Source organism: Eptatretus burgeri, chromosome 10 (assembly GCF_056783735.1).
Source record: "Eptatretus burgeri isolate ZD-2024b chromosome 10, Ebu_testis_v1, whole genome shotgun sequence".
NCBI classification, from domain to species: domain Eukaryota; kingdom Metazoa; phylum Chordata; class Myxini; order Myxiniformes; family Myxinidae; genus Eptatretus; species Eptatretus burgeri.
Window position 1 is genome coordinate 91,783,992 of NC_140970.1, and position 26,282 is coordinate 91,810,273.

General features: G+C 42.1%; 1 protein-coding gene across 8 annotated transcripts in view; it reads right to left on the reverse strand.

Annotated features, from left to right (window-relative positions):
• LIG3 (DNA ligase 3) overlaps positions 1-22,999 on the reverse strand; it is a 45,755-nt gene extending 22,756 nt beyond the window's left edge. The window contains exons 1-7 of one of the 8 annotated variants that reach the window (XM_085899431.1): positions 22,015-22,158; positions 18,276-18,297; positions 17,799-18,137; positions 15,387-15,515; positions 5,950-6,171; positions 5,713-5,864; positions 1,483-1,649 (exon numbers count right to left, since the gene is read on the reverse strand). In XM_085899431.1, the coding sequence (XP_085755557.1) occupies positions 1,483-1,649; positions 5,713-5,864; positions 5,950-6,171; positions 15,387-15,515; positions 17,799-18,084 (956 nt within the window). In that variant the 5' untranslated portion in view covers positions 18,085-18,137; positions 18,276-18,297; positions 22,015-22,158. Of the gene's footprint in view, positions 1-1,482; positions 1,650-5,712; positions 5,865-5,949; positions 6,172-15,386; positions 15,516-17,798; positions 18,301-22,014; positions 22,167-22,281; positions 22,408-22,899 lie in introns of those variants that run through there. The other 7 variants (XM_085899433.1, XM_085899434.1, XM_085899432.1 and 4 more) reach the window with 7 other exon arrangements.
• Positions 23,000-26,282: the final 3,283 nt, after the last annotated feature.

The window sequence follows — 26,282 nt, forward strand, 5'->3', positions numbered from 1 at the left end:
TCTGACACCCGGACTTGAATCCCCAACAGTGGCTCACAAAACAAATCGAGGTGCCGAAGCAGGTTTTTAAAAGACGAGACGGGAATATTCTGGAAGAGAGGATGCCGTACTTTGCAGCTTCCTGTCCAAGCAGAGAAGATGGGGATTCAAGCTGAGGGGGTTAAGGATCGTGTTACTGTTACCCTTTTCCATTGTGGCAATGCTGTAGGCGACTGTCGTATCGTTAATGCTGCTTTTTCAATCGCATTCCCCACTCACCCTTCCCCCGTTCCACCCTCTCCTCTCTCGCAGCATCATCCTGAGATAAATCTTGTGGTTTCTATTTATGGTGGCAGAGTACAATGCGGGTACGTAATGTTCTTACCCTCCTCCACCTTTCTGTTTTGTAATAAATAAAAAAGGTCAAAGTCTTGTGTTTTTATTTTACATACAGTGTATTTATTGTATTTACATGTTTATTTCAATGTTAACATGCTTTATACATTTACATGTGTATTTCAATTGTAATGCGTTTATTTATGGCTGCAGTCAATCTTCTTCGATATTTTCTCGAAGTCCAGGAACTGAACCCCACTGTTCCCATTGGCCCTTGGTTTCCACGATCACAGTTTTAACTATCGCGGCATTTTCCAGGAACCTAACCTCCACGACACTGGAGGGTTTACTCTATTTTCTCAGGTGGTATTTTGAGAGAGACCTGCGGTGTGGAACCACAGTGTTCACACACGTCTTTTTACGATGCAGCAGTGCCGAGTGAGCGACATGGTAAGGTGAAGTGAATGGCAATTCAGTCACCTGCACTACATACAGTGTTTGGCACGCACTGTCACTGCTAAACACAATCAAAAATACATCCTGTTCTCCTTTTAACAACTGGTCGATGGATCAAAGTACAAAGTTCAGACCCCACACACCTGTGGTGCGGGCCCCAGAGTCTCATGTGGTACCTCTGTGTAATCCAGTACACCCGCTGAAAATGTTTTTTTTTGTTTGTTTGTTTTACACGAGATCGCATTGTTTCACCTTTTTGTGCGATCTGCTTTTATTATATTTTGAGATCAGATCTGATACCCCCTCCCCACCTCCTCACTCCCTCGCCCCACCTCACTCCCCCCTTCTTCCTCTACATCCCTCAGTATTTCCATCAGTGAAGCGATGGGTTGTATTTGCTCATAATTAATACACAGTATAACAAAAAAGAAAACATACAAAAATAATATACATGACAGGATGAGTACTTTGGCAGAATCTGTCTGGCGAAACCAGTATTTTTGACATCGTTAACTGGCCAACTGAGATTTTTTACTGTATTTTTTTTTAACCTGGCATCTCTCTAGCCGAGCTGACAAAGGTTGTCAGTCCTTTTTTGAACAGAATGGAAAACTAGGCGAACAGAGAGACATGCGCAAAGCAGATGCAAAATCGGCATTTTTAAAATGTGAAAATGCAATGGTTGTACAAGCAAGGAAAAGACAAACAGACCGTGAAGCAATATCATGCAGAGCTTGTTGCTGTTCCTCCTCCTTTGTGAGCTGTGAGAGTTGAGTGAGTGCTATATCGACCTCCTGCAGGCTCAAATGGCTCTTGGCTGCACGTGGGCAATTTTTACTCGCCTCAAAAAATAACCTCACGGTCTCAGGAACATCTCCCTAAACACACACACACACACACACACACACACACACACACACACACACACACACACACACACACACACACACACACACACACACACACACACACACACACACACACACACACACACACACACGTTTACCACTTCATGAACATTTTGTCAGATCTAAAGAACCACCTCACTCCAACACAGTCACAAAAACAGATGAACAGCAATGCCCCTTACGACTTCACACACAAAGTTGAGCAGAGGAGTATCTTTCCGAATGTAGGTGATTTGCTAGAAAACACGAGTCGATGAATGACATGCTCCGATCCAATCTGACACCACCCCCCCTCCTTACTCCCTCAACCAAACCAATACCTTGTGCAAATAAATTCAGGAACATGCATCGAAAAAAGAAAAAAAAAATCTGGCTCAATTTTATGTTGTTGTTTTTCCAGACTAATAAAGAATCTGTCCTTAAGGTTTGGTTAATTCCCCACTTCTATGTCTTTGGCGCGTCTTATTATTTATATGGCAAGTGACCCGCATTTCATAGGTTTGGCCCATTTTGTTTCCGAAAACCCATGGACTTGTTTTAGTGTCGTCAAAATCCGTATTGGACAGAAAGTATGAGCAATTTCAAAAAGGCAAGTTTTCACTTCCATTCCACTCGCATTTCCACACAGACTGACAAATATGCAAGGTTGCACTCTATTCCATTGGTTGTGTGGCATCACGAGCTTTACCAATCCAAAGACCACCTCACCATCCTCTTTCCTGGATTCCGTACACAGTAGTACTTCACTTTCTCGTGTCTACAATCTTGCCATCACCTCGAATCAATCGATATGTGCTTTCAAACGTGCTCTTCGACTTCCTTCTGTGATTAAAGTTTTATTGTTGATATCATCCTTTATCATTTCTGGAATTACCACAATTTTATGGAATTGTCATTTAAAGAGACCAAATTGTCATAATTTGGTCTCTGTAAGCCAGGTAACACTGCTTTTTCTTGTGGGGATGCTATTTGCATTAAATATGACATCATATGTCACAGGTGATACCTGGAAATAAATAAATAATGTCAACAAAACAGAAATTTTCTTTCACATGCATCAAACTGCATCGTAATATCCAGTTTCATCCATTTTTAGCTCACCTGGAATCTTGGTCCAGGTGAGCTTATGGGATGGTGCGTCGTCTGTCCATAAATACTTGCAACTTCTACTCTGAAACTTCACATGCAATTTTGATGAAACTTGACCACAACCTTCATTACCTGCAATGTACCAAATTTTGGTCACACTATTTAAAAAAAATTAAATAATAATAATCGTGGTCGAAGGGGATTTATGCGGGAGGGGTGGGGGGAGGGCTTGGTTGTTGTTCCCCAAAATTGGTATATGCTATAACATTGGTAGGTACATTTTACTGAGTCTGTCCCACATTGACTTCCTCCTCAGAATGATTGTTCAACCAGGTGAACGGCCAGGGGCCTTGCCCCACTGTTTTTATTACGGTTGAATTTGGAATGGTCTTCTTCTTTCGTATACAGCACATAGCTACTGGTAGCATATCTTGCTGGGTGGTCCGCCTATGCTGCTGATGCAGTGCCCCCTGTCGATTAGATTAGAGCAGAAATGTATAATTTGTTCAGGGTACTGGAGATAGCTCACCTACTCTTCGCGAAGGACATTGTGGGATCATTAAACATAGACCAACTAATGTTTGCAGATCGGATTTCCAGATTAATGTCGATCCGACGGGTGGCACACACATTGATGCTCGCCCTACATGCAAAACACCAACATCAGGATATTGCCAGGCCAAGATTTGAAAACAGGTTAGAGAGCTAAGAGGTGAGTGTGCATTCCTCTTGGCCATCCTAACCCTACCCAAGCTAACCCAACCCCTCTTACTTGTCTATATTCGTGTCTGTCTCTCATCAACAGAATGTTGATGAAGGTATGCAAACTGTTGTGTGAAGCAAGGCAAAACTGCAAAAGAGGAGTATTTTACTCCAACAAAGGGTTAGCACCTGAAACGTAAGCTTCTTGCATTTCCCACAGTGGTTAGCAAAACCTCAATCAATGCCCTGTTGAGTTCGTCCATTGTTATACCTGTCGACTGATTCTAGTCTTCAAGAGCAAGATTAGTTCTTCTTTCTATGTTAATCAATTCCCCAGATTATTGTATGAAGCTGTGGCTCCACTTCCGACTCATTGGCTTTTTACTCTCTCATCTTGCTCATCCATAAACCTCAATCTTTTGAAGAAAAAAAATATATATATATATATATATATATATATATATATATATATATATATATATATATATATATATATATATATATATATATATATATATATATATATATATATTGATACATACATACAAAATTATTCAATTTAACCAACAAACACAAGATTTCAATCACTTGGCAACACAGAAAAACAATTCACATTAATAGATATTCTTAACTTTAAGCTAACAAAAACAAACAAAAAAAAAACTACAATGTACACTACGTGGCCAAAAGTATGTGGACACCTGCTTGTCCAACATCTCATTCCAAAATCAAGGCCATTAATGGGGAGTTGGTCCTCCCTTTGGTGCTATAGCAGCCTCCACTCTTCTGGGAAGGCTCTCCAAGAGATGTTGGAACATTGCTGTGGGGATTAACTTCCATTCAGCTATAAGAGCATTGGTGAGGTTGGGCACTGATGTGGCGATTTCGTCTGGCTCGCAGTCGGCGTTCCAATTCATCCCAAAAGGTGTTCTATGTGGTTGAGGCGAGGGCTCTGTGCAGGCCAGTCAAGTTCTTCTATACTGATCTTGACAAACCATTTCTGTTTGGACCTCACTTTGTGCATGGGGGCATTATCATGCTGAAACAGGAAAGGGCCTTCCACAAACTGTTGCCACAAAGTTGGAAGCGCAGAATTGTCTAGAATGTCGTTGTATGCTGTAGCTTTCAGATTTTCCTTCATTGGAACTAAGGTGGATAGCCCGAACCATGAAAAACAGCCCCAGACACTAATTCCTCTTCCACCAAACTTTACAGTTAGCACTATGCATTCGGGCAGGTGGCATTCTCCTGGCATCCACCAAACCCAGATTCGTCTGTGGTATGCCAGATGGTGAAGCATGATTCATCACTCCAGAGAACGCATTTCCACTGCTCCAATCCAATGTCAATGAGCTTAACACCACTCCAGCCGACCCTTGGCATTGCACATGATGATCTTAGGCTTGTGTGCGACTTCTCGGCCATGGAATCCCATTTTAAGAAGCTCTCGACGAACAGTGTTTGTACTGACGTTGCTTCCAGAAGCTCTTTGGAACTCGGCAGTGAGTGTTGCAACCGATGACAGACGATTTTTCCACGCTACGCACCTCAGCATTCGGCAGTCCCATTCTGTTAGCTTGTATGGCCTACCACTTCAAAGTCGAGCTGTTGTTGCTCCCAGACGTTTCCATTTCGCAATAACAGCACTTACAGGTGACCGGGGCAGCTCCAGCAGGGCAGAAATTTGATGAACTGACTTGTTGGAAAGGTGGCACCCTATGACGGCACCACGTTGAAAGACACTGAGCTCTTCAGTACAGCCCATTCTACTGCCAATGTTTGTCAATGGAGATTGCACGTCTGTGTGCTCGATTTTATACACCCGTCAGCAATGGGTGCGGCTGAAATAGCTGAATCCACTAATTAGAAGGGGTGTCAGCATACTTTTGGCCATGTAGTGTACAAGTCATAACGTTTCCACCTCTAGCTCACAATTTGCACAGTCATCAATGCATATGTACAACTGGCCCTCATCTTGAAAGTAAGTTAAAGGTATGTCCTCATCTACAACTGCAATTGCCTGTGGGCATGCAACCTGTTAACCACACACACATGAACAAACCTTCTGCTGCTTTCCCTACTCACCATCACTATTGTAGTGTTGCGACTTGAACAAAGAAATAAAAGAACCACTTATTTAATTGTTTGGGGTGGGGGGGGGGGGTTAAAATGATATATTTGTAGTCTGGTTCAAAGCTCAAAAAATTAATGCTTGTACATCTCATCTTCTGTCTTGACATACCTTTTCCAGGTCGGTGACCATATCATCATGATTGCAGTTGAACACTCGGCTGAACAGCTTGACAAGTTGCTTGTCACTCACATTGTACACAGACTTCACCACTCCAGGCAAAAGCATCTTCATCGTAAGGTAAACATCACCACGAAAGCCATCTGGTGTACAAACACAACCATATCATTGCTAAAAGCAATCTCTCCTGGAGTGAGATAAGGTATACAATGCCAGTTAAAAACTTGCCTCCGCCAGTGCCCTTGCGGATGAAGTCGTGCACGATCTGGGTTTTTGAGTTATAGCTTGCCTGCTCAGCAATTAGCGCACACAACTTGCGGAACTCGCGGAATGACGAGTCCTTATGGGTGGGGTCGCCCTTTGTGGAGGTCAGTGGAGAAGTAGATGAGGGAGCAGGTGGTGAAGACCCAGGTCCAGGCTTGCTGGCTCCATTAGAATCAAGTGGGATAGCTGAAAAGGGCAAGTGATCCATTAAATATCGACTGATACCACCATTTTCACCACTGACTGAGATTAATAATTTCTATACCACTCTGGGGGATAATCAAAATGTCCATGGCCAGGTTGTGTGCATTTCAGTGACTGATAATTTACCCTTGACTTGTAAGTCGCTACTCCATTGCAAGGTGCTGCCAAAGGAGCTCTCAACCAGGGCAGCAATGTAGAATTTGGCCACAGTATAGGCATAGAGTTGGTCACGTGGCATGGGGATATTAAATATCCACAAATAAATGTCGGCAGAAAGAACACCCAAATAAATTTCCCCACTGAAGAACGTCGTACTCATTGAAGCAATGCCCCACTTGCAGAGCACCAGGATAGTAATTTATAATGAGGGTGGGAATCAAACTCATAATAGCTCAAATATGACTATGCTACTTCTAGGCAATCCTATCAGCCTGCTGGGAGCATGTTAGCATGACCTTAGGGCTTACAGAAAAGTGAGCGAAATAGCCACATCGTGTGTTTTGAGGATTTGTCCACATAAATGTTTGGAAAGTATGAATTTGTAATTGGAGGGAAACCTTGTTGGGAAGGCTGTTTGGTGGAACATATTAATCCTCGAGTCGTGTCAAGGAAGAAATCTGGGCAAAGCACTTGAAGATCAGCGAAAGCAATGACTCTGCATGATATATAATAATCTCATCACCCAAAAAAACAGGGCTGCATCATCTCAGACTTTAAATTTTGAAAGGAACAACGAAAAAAAGGATCGATGGATAGAGAATAGGAACCCATTCGATCGTGTGATTGCATTCTGCCAGACCTCGCACTGCACATGTACTGTATGTGATGCACATGTAATAGAAAGTGCTGGGAAAAACAGGATTCTCTTCCAAGGAGCCTTCCCCCCTGCATATGATACCTATATGTATCATAATGAAATGGAAGACCAAGAAGGAACCCGAAGAAGTTAAGAACAAGGAAGGAGTCAATAGGAGGAACCTTGACAGGATTCGGGTTTCAGCCGCTACTCCACTACCCTCAAACCTATCCAGGTGCAGCCAAAGTGAGCCTGACAGAAAAATTTCTGCAAAAATTCACTTCTCCATCAAGAGATAGATAATGAAAGAGAGAAAGACAGTAAAAGAGCTGAAAGAGAAGAAAAAGCAAGAATTAGAATGAAAAGAAAATTGTGAAAATAAATAAATAAACAAACAAGCCAAGCTGTTAGGTGGTGTTCAGATTTCCCTTCATTGGAACTAAGGGAGATAGCCCGAACCATGAAAAACAGCCCCAGACAATTATTCCTCTTCCACCAAACTTTACAGTTAGCACTATGCATTCGGGCAGGTGGCATTCTCCTGGCGTCCACCAAACCCAGATTCGTCTGTGGTATGCTAGATGGTGAAGCATGATTCATCACTCCAGAATTTGGCCAAGTTAGCCAAGCCAAGCGAACCCTAACCCTAACAGTCTGCTAGGCAACGGAGGGGTCCATAGCAACGGTTCTTTCTCACACATAACTAGGACATACCATGAACCTACCATACCAGTTTTATGTATATCTGACTCATAGTCTCTGAGATATAACGAACCTCGTATTTTTATTGTTTTCAACCAGGGTTCATTCAAAGTCTATCTTCTCCGACAGTTTTCATAGGATCCGGATGGAAATTTTTGACAATATGGCTGAATGTACTGCCCACAGTCGCTCGTGGCCCGATTTTTGATTTTCGAAAAAATAATTTTTTTTATGATTTTTCCAAAATTTCAAAGTCCCGTTGCTAGGCAACGGTGGTGTCCACAGCAACGGTTCTCATTTGCTCACAACTAGGTCATGGTATGAACTGACCAACCAAGTTTCATCGAAATCGCCATTGCATAAACTGAAATCGCCATTTTTAGGTCATCTCTACCGAGATGACCTAATAAAGCCGGACCAAGTGTCCGTCCGTCCGTACGTACGTCCGTCAACAATTTTTCTTTCCAATCTTGATGAAACTTAGTATGTGGGTAGAGGTCGATGAGTGTTGCACAACGATACAACTTTTGTCCGGGTTCAAGGTCAGGGACGAGGTCACGAGGTCACGTAAGTTATAAAAAAAAAAAAAAATCGCCATTTTCAAAACCTATCTAGTCTGCCATTCTATAAGATATTCGGCAACTGTTTATTGATTATGATTGTAAAAATATTATCTTGTATTTAACTGGACAGATTTTTGAATTTCCGTCCCGTTTGGCCGCCACGTAACCTGGAAGATGGTCAAAAACACCTCCCGATACAAAGAAAACCTTTTACTTCCGATCTTGATGAAATTTGGTATGTGGGTAGAGGTCGATGAGTGATACCCAACGACATATTTTTTTCCCCGGATTCGAGGTCAGGGTCAAGGTCACGAGGTCACGAAAGTTGTGAAAGTCGCCATTTTCAAAACCTATCTGGTCTGTCATTTTAGGAGATATCTGGCAACGGTTCATCGATTATGATAGTAAAAAACATTATAGAGATGACCGTCACCCGCACACGGGGGTAATTTTAAATACAGATAATAAGGGTAGAACAAATCTCAAAAAAAAAAATTTGAACATTTTTTTTTTTTTTCGAGATCGACTACCCAACAAACAAAATTAGAAAGAAGTGTGAAAGGAACAACGAAAAAAAGATGTTGGGAAGAACGCAGATAGATAGATTTCAGCAGTTACTCCCCAGGCTCAACGCATCATCATGTACAAGCTACCAGAGGTCCATCGGCGGGAAGGCACAGTCCACAGAGCATCAGGATATGGCACAAACATAATGAAATGGAAAACCAAGAAGGAACCCGAAGAAGTTAAGAACAAGGAAGGAGTCAACAGGAGGAACCTGGACAGGATTCGGGTTTCAGCCCCTATTCCACAACCCTCAAACCCATCCAGGCACAGCCATGTGAGCCTGACAGAAAAATTTCTGCAATTCACTTCTTCCTCAAGAGGTATATAACGAAAGGGAAAAGAGAGTAAAAAGCAAGAATTAGAATGAAAAGAAAATTGTGAAAAAAAATAAAACAAAATTAGAAAGAAGTGTGAAAGGAACAACACTTCATTTGATGCTTTTATATCACTGGTACACCCACTCCCTACAGGAGTGGCAGGAAGGGCTATCTTATCCTCTCTGGGGTATATAGATTACAGTAGATCTAAGCTTGTGTCTGTTAGTCTGTAGGGCATGAGATAAGCATGTAATGCCTCAAGAACGTCGGGTTTCTTCCCTTTCAGTTTAGTGTTAAACAGCAGCAGCGACTGTTTAAAATGGTAATCATATGTGTTTGTGGTTTATAATATTTTTCTCTTTGATAGGGGTGACCCACAAAATGCTATGATAAGCAATTTAAAAACACGGCGTTTGTCCAAGGAGGAAAAACCCCTTGGGGAGGGGGGATATTATTCGTATTAATTTTGTTTTTTTAATAACAATATGTTATTATTGTTAGTGTTGTTATTACCTCCTGTGTTTTCACCAGTCTGTTTGTCTGGCTGTGAGCAGGATATCTTAAGAAAGTCTTTGATGGATTCAGATGAAATTTATGCGCAACGCTTATATACAGGTTGGGCGTGTGACAAGGACGAATTGATTAGATTTTGGTGAAGATCTGGATCCCGAAACAAGAACTGAAATGATTCTTCACCATTGAGAGATAGGGACAAAACAAAGTGAATGAGTTGGTTGGGTGACAAGAACAAGCCGATTCGATTTTGGTTCAGGTCTGGATCCAGATCCAGCCCATCAGTGGGATACAAAATGTAAGCTGCGCAGCCTGGCAGAGGTATGCACTGTATTGCATGTCATTCCAGCTAGTTTTGTTATTAGAAGCGGCCTTGGAAAAAACACCATGATAAGATATCTATACACCAAAACACAGATTTCACCCAAGGTGGAAAACCCCCTTGGAGAGGGGGAAAATTAAGTCACTGCAACCTCCATCATGTGACCCTTAGTCCTCATATGCAGTTACGTCACTTCTCCGATTCCTATGAATAATTGACAACACACAATAATCACATCACATGATTCACAAGAATGAAGTCGCTTCAACCTCCATCATGTGACCCTGAGTCCTCATGTCAAGTTTGGTTGAGATTAGATAAGTAACGACAGAATGTATCGTGGTCAGACAGACAGACAGACACCAAATTGCGGATTTTAGTCTGATAATACATAACCTAATTCAAATAAACATTAATCATGTTATATTTTATGTACCCAAAAAATACATAAAATCAGAACGTGGATTTATATTCACAGAGAGACTTTTCAATGCAATATGAATGCAAAAAAAAAGAACATTAAATATTACACCTTAAAAGATACGATTTCACAAATGTATACGATTCGAGAGCAGTTTGTCTGTGTGTGACTGTGTGTCACCATTTCTCTTAGAGATGGCTGAACAGATCTTCATCAAACTTTCAGAGATTCATGTTTGAGCCCTGAGGAGCATTTTAGACAAAAATAATTTTTGAAAATTATGAAGAAAGAAAAGTTCGTTTTTTGGGGGGCTTATTTGTTTATTATTTATTAAATAGCTCTATAATACCGAAGCCTTTGTAGCTATGTGAAAGGTAATATTAAATGATCCCTGATTCATTCCTTAGTAGGTGTGGGGAATTATTTCAGGCCCCACAGGCAATGCCGGATACTCCTGCTAGTTGTTATACAATTTGAAGATTCAGTCATGTTTCAGGATGAGCAAGTCAGTGACGTCTGACCGGCACATACTCTTTGAAGAAAATGCAGTTACGTCACTGCACTTCACCGATTACTACGAGTAATGGACAACGCACAATAATCGCACCGCACGATGCTGCATTCACAATTAGGGAAACGAGGCAGAAAGAAGGCACACGGTGAGTCTCACATATTTGGAAGTCACCTGCGCTAGTCAACGTTTCCTCTTGAGGAACCCACACCAGTTTTATGTCTTTGGTCAACTGACTGATTGCCGTCCAGGTGGTTTCTACCTTCCTCAGCTCCTTCTCCACCTATTGCCACATCTTTGTAGGTCATCCAACCCTTCTTCGGCCTTCAGGATTCCAGCATATCACACCTTTTGTGACGTTGTTTTCCAGACACAGTACATCCCCAATCCATCTCAAACACCTCATTTTAATTTCCTTTTCAGTCATTCTTTCCATCTCCTTCTTGCTCATTCTATCTGGCCAGAAGATGAGCAAAATATTTTAGTGACAGCTATAAAGGATTCTAGTTTCTGTGTAGTGACATTGGTGACTTTCCATGCTTCACAGCAAACAGTAGAACCAATTTTACATTCTTGTCAAGAATTGAAACTTCGTTCTTATGTTGCATTGTTTTTTTTTGTTTTTTTTTACCATTTCCAGATGTCTATCATCCTCATAAAAGCGATTTGCTTTCTGTATTCTTCTTATAACAGGAACCACCCCCTTTTCCATGTTGCAGTACACATCGACCCTAGATATGTAAATTTGTCGACGTTTCACATGGACAAGTCATTGCACATGACAGCATTGTTTGATGCGTGTAGGCTCATGCTTTGTTTTGTTGGTGTCGATTTTCAGTCCTACTTACAGGGCAAACTCCTGGAGCCTATGCACTTTCTTTTGAATACTTTGCTTGGTATAAGATGGCAAACAAATGTCATCTACAAAACTGAGCTCCTCAAGATGGTCACCTTGAGCCCGGTATACAGTAAACTCTCAAATATTGCAGGTTCTAATATCGTGGGTTTCGACCAATCATGTTCCGATTTCATTCGAGGGATTTTATTTCGACCAATCGTTTTTTGAGTTCAGATGGGTCATCATTTGCGTCCCGTGCATGTACAATTACCTCCCATTGCGAGTCTTTTGTTTCTCATGCATCACTTTTAATCTCGTGCACCGCAAACGTAAAGCAATGGACAATGTTAGTTGTGCCAAAAGGCAGAGAAAGGTTATGACATTGGGCGAAAAGATCGAGTTGTTAGATCAGCTGGCTTGAGGTGAAAGTACAGCATCTGTGGGCCGCCATTGCGGGATCAATGAATCAATGTGCGGTGTATCTCTGAAAATGAGTCACATATCCGTTCAAATGTTGCCACCAGGGCTCCAGAAAGAACAAAAGTCCCATTCCAGTCCCCTGAACCATGATCCTCATACTGAAAGGATGGGAAAAGCGCTTAATGCTTGGGTCGAGCGTCAAAGAGAAACAATATCCCCCTTCCGCCACGTGGCGGGGGATAAAAAGTATCTTTGAGTGGACTAGTGATACGGGACAAATCATTGCGGATTGACCAACATTTCCATGAGGCACATGGGACTGAAAGCTCCAGTTCAACCACAGCTACCCACAAGTTCCACGCCAGCATGGGCTGGTTTGCGAACTTCAAAATAACATTCACCCTCCATCATGTAAAATTAGCAAGGAAAGCGGCATTGGCCGACCATGATGCTGCGAAAAAAACTACCCACCGCAGCTCATGGAACTAATCAAGGCGAAGGAATTTATGCCGCAGCAGGTTTTTAATGCCGATGAGACGGGATTATTTTTGAAGAGGAAGCAATCTCGTACCTTCCTCTCCAAGCCGGAAATATCTACTCCGGAGTTCAAGGTGGTTAAGGATAGTCTTCCCCTTCTCCTCTGTGGCAATGCTGACAGGAGACTTTGTTGTAAATCTAATGCCATTCTTCTGATTGCTGAATCCCGCTCCCTGTTCTAACAGAATCATCATCCCGAGCTAAATCTTGTGTTTTCTATTTGAGGCAAAGTACAGTACGAGTATGTAATATTCTTACCCTCACCCACCTCACCGTTTTGAAATAAATTGAAAAGGTAAAACTGTTGTGTTTTTGTTCACCGAAGGAGAGGGTATTGTGTTTGGGTCCGTTTGTTTGTCCACACAGAACTTTCGTGTTTTTCCATGACAGCTTTTCGGATTGAGACAAAATTTTCACCATATGAAGGACAACTCAAGTAGAGTATTTTAATCATAATTACAGCATCATAGGTCACGTAGTGTGGCAGCCATATTGGAAAAACGGAAAAATATTGGACCTCCGTATCTCTGAATCCGCACCAAGGAAAAAATTGAAACTTGGCACGCGGCAAGTACTCCTCATGGGGAAGAAGTGTGATTTTTATGGCATCATAGGTGCCTTCGTTATGACATCATAATTGCATATGTAGAACACTACATATGATCAGTATGAAAAATTTTGAAGGTCATCTAAGCATAAAATGGTGCACAGAAAGAAAAAAAATTGATGATGTCATTGGTCACGTGATTTGGAAGCCATATTGTTTAAAAATATATATAAATAATAACTTTTTAAAAACCTTCAAAAACCTTCTCTGAAGTGGCTGAACGTATCGAGGCAAAACTTTACATGTATGACTGCCTATCCATGAGGAACAAAAGGTTCACACATATGATGTCATAGGTAACATGGTTTAGCAACCACATTGGATTGAAGAAATATATTAAATAATGTTTTCTCTGGAACCGCTTAATGAATCAACATGAAGCTTCACAATTATGATCCAGTGCTGATGTGGAATACAAGAGTTAAATTTCAACTTGATCGGACACATGGTCTGGCAGCCAGAGTTATTTAATTTTATTGATCTGGGATGTTTTTATTTTTTGAAAAAAAGGCTCACATGGCTGTGCCTAGATGGGTTTGAGGGTAGAGGAGTAGCAGTTGAAACCCAAATCTGATCCAGGTTCCTCCTGATGACTTCATCTTTGCTTTTTGCTTGTTCGGGTTCCTTCTGATGACTCCAATGCAGGACTGTACCCATTTGGTCTTCCATTTGATTGGAATTGAATTTATTTTATTTTATTCCCATTCTGAATTCAATTGAATAATAATGAAAAATGTCATGGGTCAGGGTAAGGTGGCCAATCAAAGCGGGGCTGCATCAAAGCGGGACGTCCACATACCCAGTCATCACTTTCAGCAGTTATAAAGTAGCAGTTCTAAATTATGTTTCCTTTTAATTACGTGACGCACCAGTACATAAATACCACACAATATACACCACACAAAACAAGTTCTGGAGAGGGTATGCATTCTCTGATTGCTCTTTCTAGTTTCTATTGTGATGTGTTTATTTCTGGCTACCACCCACGACGCGCTGCTCCGGCGCATGCTCCCATACCTGACCTGACCTGCCACCCACCTTCTATATTTTCTTGAAGCCCAGAAACCGAACCCCCCTTTTCCCAATGGCCCTTGGTTTCCACTATTGCGGTTTTTAACTATCGTGACATTTTACCAGGAACGTAACCCCCACAATATTTGAGGGATTACTGTGTTCCATATCTGACATCTTCTGTTTTTCTCCTTAATACTCAGTCAAACACAAGCAGAAATAGTGGAGACAGCATATCTGTCTGACTCCTGTTGTAACTTCTTTCCATTGCAGATCACATGGCATTTATGTCCACTGTATCATTCTGATGAACTTTCCGTGTATTCCACAAGCTTCTAATTTATTTCACATCGCATCCTCGTTACCTCCGCCACCGAAGGTGGACGGCGGTTTTGTTTTCAGCCCTGCTGTGTCTCTGCGCAGGATATCTCAAAATGTTATGGATATTCAGATGAAACTTGGTGGATGAGTTGGATAGGTGACAAGAACAAGCCGATTCGATTTTGGTTAAGGTCCGGATGCAGATGCAGTTAAGGTCAGTGGGGTATAAAACAAACTGTTCAACCTGGCGGAGGTGTGCACTCTCCCTCGTACCATTCGAGTTCACACTGTGAAATGTTTTCTCAAAGTCAACAACAGTCATCAAAAGACTAGAATTCCATTCATCCAATGGTTCTTAGAGTGGAATTTAATCTCCATACCCTGTATTCCTTCTAAATATAGGCTGCTCTTTCCTCAATATTACATCCATAGCCTTCTGCATCCGATTTAGCATTACCTTGGCAGAACATCTTGCTTGCAATACCGATAAGAGTTGGGCAAGTTCACTGTATACAAATAAAATAGGGGGAGAAAACAGCTCCACAAGCGACGGTGAAGAATTTACAGAATTGAGGAGAAAAGTGTTACTAACCAAGTGTCTGCACATGCCAATGCAGCACGATCAAGTGGTGTCTGAGTACAATTTACAGAATTCCAACCCACATTTAACGAATTGTGCTTTTGACTGTTCTTCTGAAAACTATTGAACAAATTGGCATCATTTTGTTGGCTATGGTCTGCAGCTGCTCACCAGAGAAGCCCGAGAATTTCCGTGGAGCACTGGCACTGGGTACAGTGGCATTAAGTAGACTCGATTTCTCGAGCCTGCTCTGCATAGCCTTTCGGTGGGCAGGAGAAGCTGCGATCTTTTCAGCAAGGTCTGTGCAGGCACACATATACAGAGAAAATATTGCATCATTCGAGCGAGCCCGTTTTATTAGGAGCAAGTGGCCATCTTCCTAACAGCTCGCATTCTCAGTGAATGATGTGGAATCACACACATCTTACATTTTTGGCTTAACTGCAACCATACATCTTCTTAACACCAAGAAAGTTTCTCGATTTCCTTGAACATCAAATGCAATGAAAGCCCACAATGAAAATAAGGACCAATTAAAAATACAATTTGGAATGCATTTCAACACTGTCAGTTAGGTCTTCACGCACACAAGATACACTACATGGCCAAAAGTATGCGGGCACCCCTTCTAATTAGTGGATTCGGATATTTCAGCCACACCCATTCCTGACAGGTGTATAAAATCAAGCACACAGCCGTGCAATCTCCATAGACAAACATTGGCAGTAGAATGGGCTGTACTGAAGAGCTCAGTGTCTTTCAACGTGGTGCCGTCATAGGGTGCCACCTTTCCAACAAGTCAGTTCGTCAAATTTCTGCCCTGCTAGAGCTGCCCTGGTCACGTGTAAGTGCTACTATTGTGAAGTGGAAACGTTTAGGAGCAACAGCAGCTCAGTCATGAAGTGGGTGGCCACACAAGCTCACAGAACGGGATCGCCGAGTGCTGAAGCGCGTAGTGCGAAAAATCGTCTGTCATCGGTTGCAACACTCACTACTGAATTCCAACCTGACTCTGGAAGCAACGTCAGCACAAACACTGTTGGTCGAGAGCTTCACGAAATGGGTTTCCAAGGCCAAGCGTTGGCTGGAGTGGTGTAAAGTTCACCACCATTGGACTCTGGAGCAGTAAAAACATTCTCTGGAGTGATGAATCACGCTTCACCATCTGGCATACGACGGACGAATCTGGGTTTGGTGGATACCAGGGGAACACTACATACCCGAATGCATAGTGCCAACTGTAAAGTTTGGTGGAGGAGGAATAATGGTCTGGGGCTGTTTTTCATGGTTCGTGCTCGGCCCTAGTTCCAGTGAAGGGAAATCTTAACGCTACAGCATACAACGACATTCTAGACCAGTGTTTCTCAACCTTTTTTGTCCCACGCCCCACTTTGATTTTGAAAAAAAAAAAATCGTACGCCCCACCACGATTGGAGACACTACAGTATATACTACATATAAGGAATTCCCCTTGATGAAAAGCGAGTCATCGTGACATAACAGCATTGAATTGATCAAGGGCACACCTTACCGGCGGATTGGCTAACAAGGGCGCGGTGAAGCAGTTTTTAGTTAAGACGCTATGAGGCATCAGTCGCAGCTTCAAACTTTTGAAAATTTGAAAGTGCAAAGCTATGAAAGCGATCATATATAGATTCATTAATTCTGAATCCTTATGCCCCACCAAAATATTGCCACGCCCTACCTTGAGAAACACTGTTCTAAACGATCCAACTTTGTGGCAACAGTTTGGTGAAAGCCCTTTCCTGTTTCAGCTGACAATGCCCCCGTGCACAAAGCGAGGTCCATACAAAAATGGTTTGTTGAGATCGGTGTGGAAGAACTTGACTGGCCTGCACAGAGCCCTGACCTCAAACCCATCGAACACCTTTGGGATGAATGGCATCACCGACTGTGAGCCAGACCTAAATCGACCAACATCAGTGCCCAACCTCACGAATGCTCTTGTTGCTGAATGGAAGGAAATCCCCACAGCAATGTTCCAACATCTAGTGGAAACCCTTCCCAGAAGAGTGGAGGCTGTTTTTGCAGAAAAAGGGAGACCAACTCCAAATGTCCACATACTTTTGCCCATGTAATGTAAATGTGCGAGAGCCATGCACTATGTTAACTGCACATCGTTAACAAACTGGACCCCATGATTCAACAAAGTGGCCATCAACAAAATAAACACATTTATGGAACTGCTTATCTGAGGTGGCTTAAAAACACTCTCCCCCGAAGAGCTTCAAGAAAGTGGTGCACCACCATCTCGTGCCCCCCCCCCAACCCCAAAGGGTGATCTTTTCTAGCCCAATTAACCCTGTTACTTGCAGATTGCATTTCCTCCCCTCTTCTCCTCAAATGTACTGAAATTAATCCCCTTGTGTTCAAGGGTCGTTCCACTGTCCCACTGCCAGAACGGTGCCCCACTAACCTCTATCGACTCGGTTTTCCTTTTCACTGGACCTTGTATAAAAGTCACAGATGCTGCCATAAATCGAGGAACACCTCCGACGTTCAATGCACATTCTACAAAACCTAAGAGTACACAGTATTGTTCATTACCATTTAAGTCTCTACCTTTTATAAGCTGCAGGATGAGTTCTTTCTCAGAATCCTCCAAAACCTCATTTCCTTCCAGGTCAGACAGTGCTTCAATGCGCTTAGTGTTTGGACGTGAACGCTCTAGCTTCTCAAACACGCATCGGATATGGTACCATTCCTTCATCTCCCCACCACCATCGCTGAAAGGGTTTGGTATGATCTTGCCAATTCGCGGCAACCCTTTCGTGATCTTCTCCTTGCACTTTTTGCAGCCGGCCATGCCCCTCCGTGCATAGTCCACACAGTAGCGCTGCTCCGCCATTGCTGTCGTTCCAAAGAAAGCACCGAAGGAATAAAGCAGGCCGTGAATGCCACCTAAATGGGGGAGTTCTTTATTGAAGAGCCGAAAGTCCTCCGGAAACCCCCAGGCACGATGAAGTTTTATGCCCTCTCTCGCCACGTTAGAGCACACAAGAGGTAATATCCGCAACTTCAAAACCCACATATACTCACTTCAATTCCTCAGGTAGAGCACCTGCTGAAGGAAACACAACACATTAGATCAAACATTCATGATAAATATTAAAACATGCACATATGAAATTAGAAAGTCTATAATAGTCTAATAATGGAGAGTGCACATCCTGTAGGGGGGCATCGTTCAAAGCATTTGGTCTGTTGAAGCCCCCAAGAGATGATTAGACTAACAGTAATGAGCAGCACAAGTCCAGTGTGGACAACAATCACGATACAAAAATAATAATAATAAAAATAGGACCACAGGTCCTGAAGCTAACCAGGATCAGGAGCAACAGTCAATTAAGTCATAAAATATTGACATTTTGTTCATGTGCAGAAACTAGTCACGTGATTGGTTGAATGGAAGCCCTCTCATGCTGATTACAGTGATACATGTTTACATGTGATGCTTTTACAGGTTCCAGGTTATGTTTTTGACTGAGGATGTGGCTGTGCTGCTGATGCAACGCTCCCTGTTGGTTAAGGTAGGGATTTTTGGCGTTTTAGGCCAAATTTCAACCTGTTAAAGAGCACAGATTTTGATGCAGTCAATAAACCTTCGTTAAGCATCAAATATGAAACTTGTGGCCAAGTTTCATCAAAATCATGTGCTTGGTTCAAGCGATAATGACTGAAGTGCTCACTGATTGACTGACTTCCCTATGGACACTGCTCGATCGCACAAGTCCACCCGACTAAAGTGCAGGTGAGCTCAAAACGAAAAACTCGGTGAAGCAGCTGGCCATGAAAGCCTCGGTCGACCCACGTAACAACACATCTCTTAATTACGTACCATTTGAACGTCAGTTACGCAGTTACTCCGTCTATTAATTATGTAGGTATACTATTGGAACACACCTTTTAAACCTTTAGACCGCCGAGACCGCTTGAGCCTTACTACAAGTGGAACGTACCCTTTAGACCCCATATGGTCCTCTGGACACCATCGGCCCTTCAGACCTCTTTTGAGATCCTGAGATATTTTTAAATGCCTTCGACCCCCTTTAGAACCATGAGACACCTTTATAGCGAACGCAGTGAGCTTCATACTTAAGGCGTGCACGTGAGAGAATAGGAAACAACAACAACAACAACAACAACAACAACAACAACAACAACACAATATCTCTGGCTATTTGGAATCCGTGTCGTTAGCTATGACCTTTTGCTTCCGGTTGTTGTTAAACGCTGTGCGGTGTATAAACACGATTGGGTTTTATTTCTATCTTGTGAATATTACTTAACGCCTACACATGAGAGAATAGGAAACAACAAAAACAACACAATACCCTGCCAATTGTGAATCCGTGTCGTTGCCTATGACCCTTTTGCTTCCGTTTTTGTTTTGTTTCTGGGTTTTTTTTTTTGTTTCCGGTTTTTGTCATGGGGAATGATGCATGCCGGGAGATAAAGGCATCGTCGGAGACATGAAATACCCAAATAATATCAGACATGGTGTATATTTCCTCCACCGATTTTAATAAAGATATCTCCCGCATCATCAAAAAATCATTTTTAATTGTGATTTACATTATTTGATCGCCGATTCCGAATCCAGGCCGAAGTAACCAGAAATTGCGTATACAGTTGTGAACAAGTTGTAGGTAAAGTCAGAAGCAAATGTAAGAAGAATACTACATTCATTTCTAGTATTTATTTTTTTAGATGAGATCCTGTTCTTGTGGATGTAGTTGTTGTTGTGAAGGTAATGTTGAGGTAATATTAATTTTTTTAGATGAGATCCTGTTCTAGGCGATGTAGTTGTTGTTGTGAAGGTAATGTTGAGGTAATATTAATTTTTTTAGATGAGATCCTGTTCTAGGCGATGTAGTTGTTGTTGTGAAGGTAATGTTGAGGTAATATTAATTTTTTTAGATGAGATCCTGTTCTAGGCGGTGTAGTTGTCGTTGTGAAGGTAATGTTGAGGAATTTTTTTTTTCAGATGAGATCGTGTTCTAGGCGGTGTAGTTGTTGTGAAGGTAATGTTGAAGTAATAGCGAACGAAGTGAGCTTAATACTTAACGCGTGCACATGAGAGAATAGGAAACAACAACAACAACAACAACAACAACACAATAGCCCTGGCTATTTGGAATCCGTGTCGTTAGCTATGACTTTTTGCTTCCGGTTGTTGTTAAACGCTGTGCGGTGTATAAACACGACTGGGTTTTATTTCCATCTTGTGAATATGACTTAACGCGTGCACATGAGAGAATAGGAAACAACAAAAACAACACAATACCCTGCCAATTGTGAATCCGTGTCGTTGGCTATGACCCTTTTGCTTCTGGTTTTTTTTTGTTTCCGGTTTTTCTCATGGGGAATGATGCATGCCGGGAGATCATGACCAGAAGTGTTTATTTATTTATTCAATAATTTTTTTTCCAAAAGTTAATTTTATACTTCCGAAAGTGATTCTGTTCATGACAGGAAGTGTTTATTTTGTATTTAACATTACTGGGAGTGATTTTGAAACTTTCTGGAACTTTTAATTTCTTTTATTCTTGACCAGAAGTGATCCTTTATTTATTTATTTATTCAATATTGTTTTTTTTTTTTCCCAAAGTTAATTTTATCCTTCCGAAAGTGATTTTGTTCATGACAAGAAGTGTTTATTTTGTATTTAACATTACCGGGAGTGATTTTGAAACTCTTTCCGGAACTTATATTTTCTTTTATTCTTGACCAGAAGTGATTGTTTATTTATTCAATTATTTTTTTTCCTCAAAGTTAATTTTAATAAAAATATCTCCCACATCATCAAAAAATAATTTTTAATCGTGATTTACATTATTTGATCGCTGATCCCGAATCCAGGCCGAAGTAACCGGAAATTGCGTCAAAATCATCAGCTGTGCGGCGCTTACACGTACCACGGTATAGTTGGCAAGTATACAGTTGTGAACAAGTCTTCGGTAAAGTCAGAAGCGAATGCAAGAAGAATTCTCCGTTCGCTTCTCGGCTTTGCCTATTCCATATTACTCCTTCGACCTTTTATACCAATTTTGACCCTATAGACCTCATTGACACATTTAGAACCTTGAAAACCCCCCCCTAACTATTTGAACATACCCATTAGACCTTTTAAGACCCTTCATACCCTTTCACCCTTAACTTCGACCTTTTAGACCCTTGAGAACCCTTCAGACCTCTCAGACTCCTGTATACTCCTTAGACATTTATACACACTTAGAACCTGGAGACCCTATAGACCTGAAAGACCCCTAGCTACTACTGGAACATACCATTTAGATCTTTTAAGACTTTAGACCTTTTTAAAAGGCCATCGAGACTTTTAGCCCCTCCAGACACTTTAGACCCTGAGACCACTTAAACCCTAACCACTGTTGCAACATACTCTTTGGATCACTTAGACCGTTTTGAACTTCACACCCTTTTCAAACATCTTCAGACGCACACCACACAAACATCCAGTCTTCTTGCAACATACAGATTACACTTTTTTCAGCAAGTAATGCACGAACTCGACCCACTCAATAGGTGAGTATATATATATATATATATATATATATATATATATATATATATATATATATATATATATATATATATATATATATATATATATATACAAATCACTTCAACAGGAGATATAAAGGAAAAAAAAAAGAAACGTAAATAAATTACAATGAAAGGGACAAAAAGAAACAAATAAAATGGAAGAGATTTCAGTGCAGACAAGATAAGACAGATCGGGAGACACGGATCATACATCATGTCGTTTCCTGTGATGGACACCACGTCTGAGGAACCAAACAGCCCTGATTTAAAGTATCCTCCTACTCGAGGCCGTTTCCATCAAGGAGCACAACATAGTATGGCGAACGGGGAGAGGCTCGGGCGGCCCGTCTACTATCGCAAGAAAATCGGAATCCGTTTCTGTCTCAGGAAAAAAAAAAAAAAAATTTAATCCTCTGAAAGCACAAATACTTCCGACGATTCAAAAACAATAAAAAAAAATTAATTTCAATAAACACACCGGTATTGTCGGTGAAGAAACAAGTTCGTTGGGTCAAAAAAGCTTCAACTTCACTTGAAGTCAATGGATTTAGCACGCTTCTTCTTCTTCTTCCTCGCGGATTAGTTTCGCTTATTAATTTAGCCATTTGATTTAAAAATAATAAAAAATCCAACAAATGTAATCACGTGGCCACATGAACGTCAAGTATGAAGAAGAAGAAGCCAGTCAGCCGCTCGGCCACGTCACGGTTTTATGGCGGCGTTGGCCGTTCGCGAAGGAACAAAGACGCTGTGGTGGCCGTGGGTGGAAATATAGACGGAACAAGATCTTTTAAAGTTCATTACTATTATTAATGAATGATATGTGTAGAAAAGTCGACCGACGTCTTCGTTTCCCTCCGGATTATCCATCTCTCTCATATGCTGTGGTACATTTCCTCAGGTTTAGTTAAATTTTCCAACACGTGACCCGGATCCGACAGGAGTAAATACCAAATTAACGTCTCTGCGACACAACGTCCACCTTAAAGTTCAAACGAAAGAAACTCCAGGGTCGAGTTATTGTAAATGTGGACTCGAGGTCTCTTATAAACACAAAGAAAAGGCCAAAAAAAAGAGAAAAAGTTAAATCATTTACGAAAGGGCTCCTGGTGAAGAGAGATTGAGAAATCTCCGAAATACAAGCTGAGAAAGGATGAGAGGAGGAGGAGGAGGGGGGAAAAAAAACAACCCATGAGTACACAAACGTAGAGTGAAGAAGAAGAGGAGGTAGTGAGTCGGTTAGTTCACTTTACCTCAACCAGCTGTTCATGTAATTTTTTTTTTTTAATCTTATTTTATTCTTCCTTGTTCACCTTTACGTGAAAAATTTTTTTCCGAACAAACATTACTTTCGCTTTGTGCAATGATCTAAGCTGAAGAAAGATGTTGGGGTGTATTGCAATGTAATGTGAACGTGGATGTTGCGTACCTTTTAATTATATAAACGGAAATGCGGGCACATCCGGGATGTGTTCTGTCAGTAATCAGCTTGCTTACCGCTCGCCAAGCGGCTTGCTTGATTTTAGCGGTAAGCGCTCAAGCAAGCACTCAAACGGAACCAACCACTTAGCCTGGGGTGGTTTCCATGGAAACAAAAACTATCGTCGTACTCGAGGAAATGCTGTGCGGACCGTCATTTTCACTTTTACTCAATCCTCTTGTGACAATTTCCCCAAAATAATTGATTGTGTTCGCAGCGGCTTACAGAGTACGAGGAAAAAAAAAAATGAGGAGTCAGCAGGAGGAGCCCCCTGTCAAGCTTATCTGTGGACCCTACCATTGTGCATTTTTGGGAGGGGGTCGAGGGGTTTTGTGTGATTGGATATCTTGAAGAGTTCGGCTAAAAGTAGAAAAAAAACAACTTAAACGAAATCATCTCGTCTTTCAATAGATTGTATTCATCGAATGCTGACCCCACGCAGTCTTGAGAAGAACCTGGTGCGAGCCAACTCTTCTGGCGGCAAATAAATAATTGCATCCAATCAACACCTGAGGTAAATGTGTTCAAATTATACTTTGAAAAGTGTGTTGAAGAGTACATGCATAAACCTTTACAAAGGCGCGTTTATTCTCGTTTTCGAGTGTTTTCATAACTACCACGGCTGAAAAAAACGCCGAATTCGTCAAATATAAATCAAATTCTTCTTCTTCTTCTTCTTCTTCTTCTTCTTCTTCTTCTTCTTCTTCTTCTTCTTCTTCTTCTTCTTCTTCTTCTTCTTCTACATTTTGGACTCTGCTCTTTTATATACAGGATCCGGATCTCCTTAAATACTAAACACCTGTACAAATCCTTACATTGACGGTGCCTTTTTAGAGCGTCTATCATGAACTTTTGAATATATTCGGACATTTGCTTTAAAGTTTCGAAAAGTTCACGTTACTATTTAAAGATTATTCAATTTAATGTGTTGTAATTTCGTAAATACACGATTTTCTCGTCATGAACGAGGAGCCTCCATGACGGGTCTCGCTATTGGCTCCATCAAGGCACGTGACGAAATATCGGAAGCTGTTGTTGTTATTTATTGCCTTTAGGATGCGGCTCTTGGACACATTTGTCCTTGTTTTTTTTTTTACCCAGCCAAGCACAGTAAACCCTGAAGCAATCACAAGGATTATAATTTCTAATGTGACTATGTGAGGAAGTGACATTGTCTCTGGGCCTGAGGCTTTGCTTAATTCACGACGTAAGTTCTGAGAGGATGTGCGTCGTCAAAGCATCAAATGGTCATGTAACATGTGGTAAAGTTTAACTTTCCTCCGTTGAACGGTTTTCTATGTACCTTCAATATGTGTTATTGTTCCGAATCTGGAAACCATTTGCACACAGACAGACAGCAGCCCCCGCAGTTCAGTTATTTCGATAAGTATGTGTTTATAGTCAGGGTCCCGTCCTTCTGTCTGGTGGGTTAATTACATGTGTGCGCTGCGGGTTACTTTTATAGTCAGGTATTTTTTTACATCTTGAATCCGCACAACGCCAACAAATCTTCTTCGCTCATCGCCTCAGGGCTGGCTCCGCCTTAGCCAGATGGATTGTTCGGCCCGACCAATGAGGGGCGGCCACTAGTCGCCCGACAACTCCTCGTCCAATGCGGAGGTGAGTTCCTCAGAGCGGTTCCCTCAACCCGCGGGGGAGGGGAAGGATAAGAGAAGGTGGCGAGCCATCGTGAGAAGGAGAGGAAGCAGGTGCAGATTGATCGTTACATGAAGCTTGCCCGGAGCACCACCAGTGGAATTATTCATAAGCGTGTTGCACTCATTCGGATTGCCTTAACTGGAAGGAGAAGCAGCCTCGTCGCCTGCTGGCGTTCTCGTCTTGCCTGCTGGCGTTCTTGTCTACCCACGGGTGCTCATCTCGTCTGGTCCATTCTCGTGTTGGCTGGCGTCCGTTGTGTCGTTCCTGGTCCCTGGTGCTTGGTGCGGGTTTGAGTCCCCCCCCCCGAACCAGCTCATCTCGACCAGACCGCATGAGGCAGACAGGTGCAAGCACAGGCTCCTGCCCTCAGCTCGCCTTCCCTCCTGAGCTGAAGAGCCAAATAAAGGCCGCAGCCACCATTTATTTAGGTGTGTGTGTGGCACCAGTCTGTTAAGTAGAAACTGTTGTGTTTTTGTTCATTGTACATTTTCCTGAATATTTGGATAACTCTGCTCTTTGTGCCCCCCCTGCCCCCCCTGATAAATAAACCCCCAATTGTTCAATGTCCCAGCTTGTGTCTGTCACTTTCTTTCATTGACTCAGCACGGTGCGTATTGAGAATTAGTGAGGCCGTTTGGGCCGGTAAGTTGTCATTGGGACCAGCGCGGCTCTGGTAACTCCCGCTCGCTACGCCGGACCCGAGTCGGTACAAGCGACTCGGTTCGGATAGTCGGCCGAGGGTGTGGTTTCCCCGGTAGCTTGACGATGACGTGAGTACTTGGGTAAATTGGAATAGACAAGTGGACCCTACCTCACGCCGTCAAAATATTGGCGACCACGGTCCTTTAAGTGGTCCGTTGACTCCGGAGTTATCCAGGGTGACAACCTTTCAATTCCGGTGTTCGGTAGGAAACGGCCCAATTGCTCTGTCTGGCGTTCGTCCTCGCTACCGAACCTGGCACCACAACATTATATCAAATGGTCATGTAACATGTTAAGTTTAAATTTCCTCTGTTGGACAGTTTTCGATGTACGCTCTTAACACTAGACCTGCCACTTCATAACTGCTGGCAGTGATGACTGCGTATGAAGGCATCTCGCTTCGATCAGATCTGCCCCATTACATCCTCTTCATTCAATTAAATTCAGAATGGGATTAAATTTTTTTAGATTCAAATCAAATGGAAGACCAAACGGGTGCAGTCCTGCATTGGAGTAATCAGAAGGAACCCGAACAAGGGAAAAGCAAAGATGAAGTCATCTCAGGAGGAACATGGATGGGATTTGGGTTTCGACTGCTACTCCACGACCCTCAAACCCATCCAAGTGCAGCCAAGTGA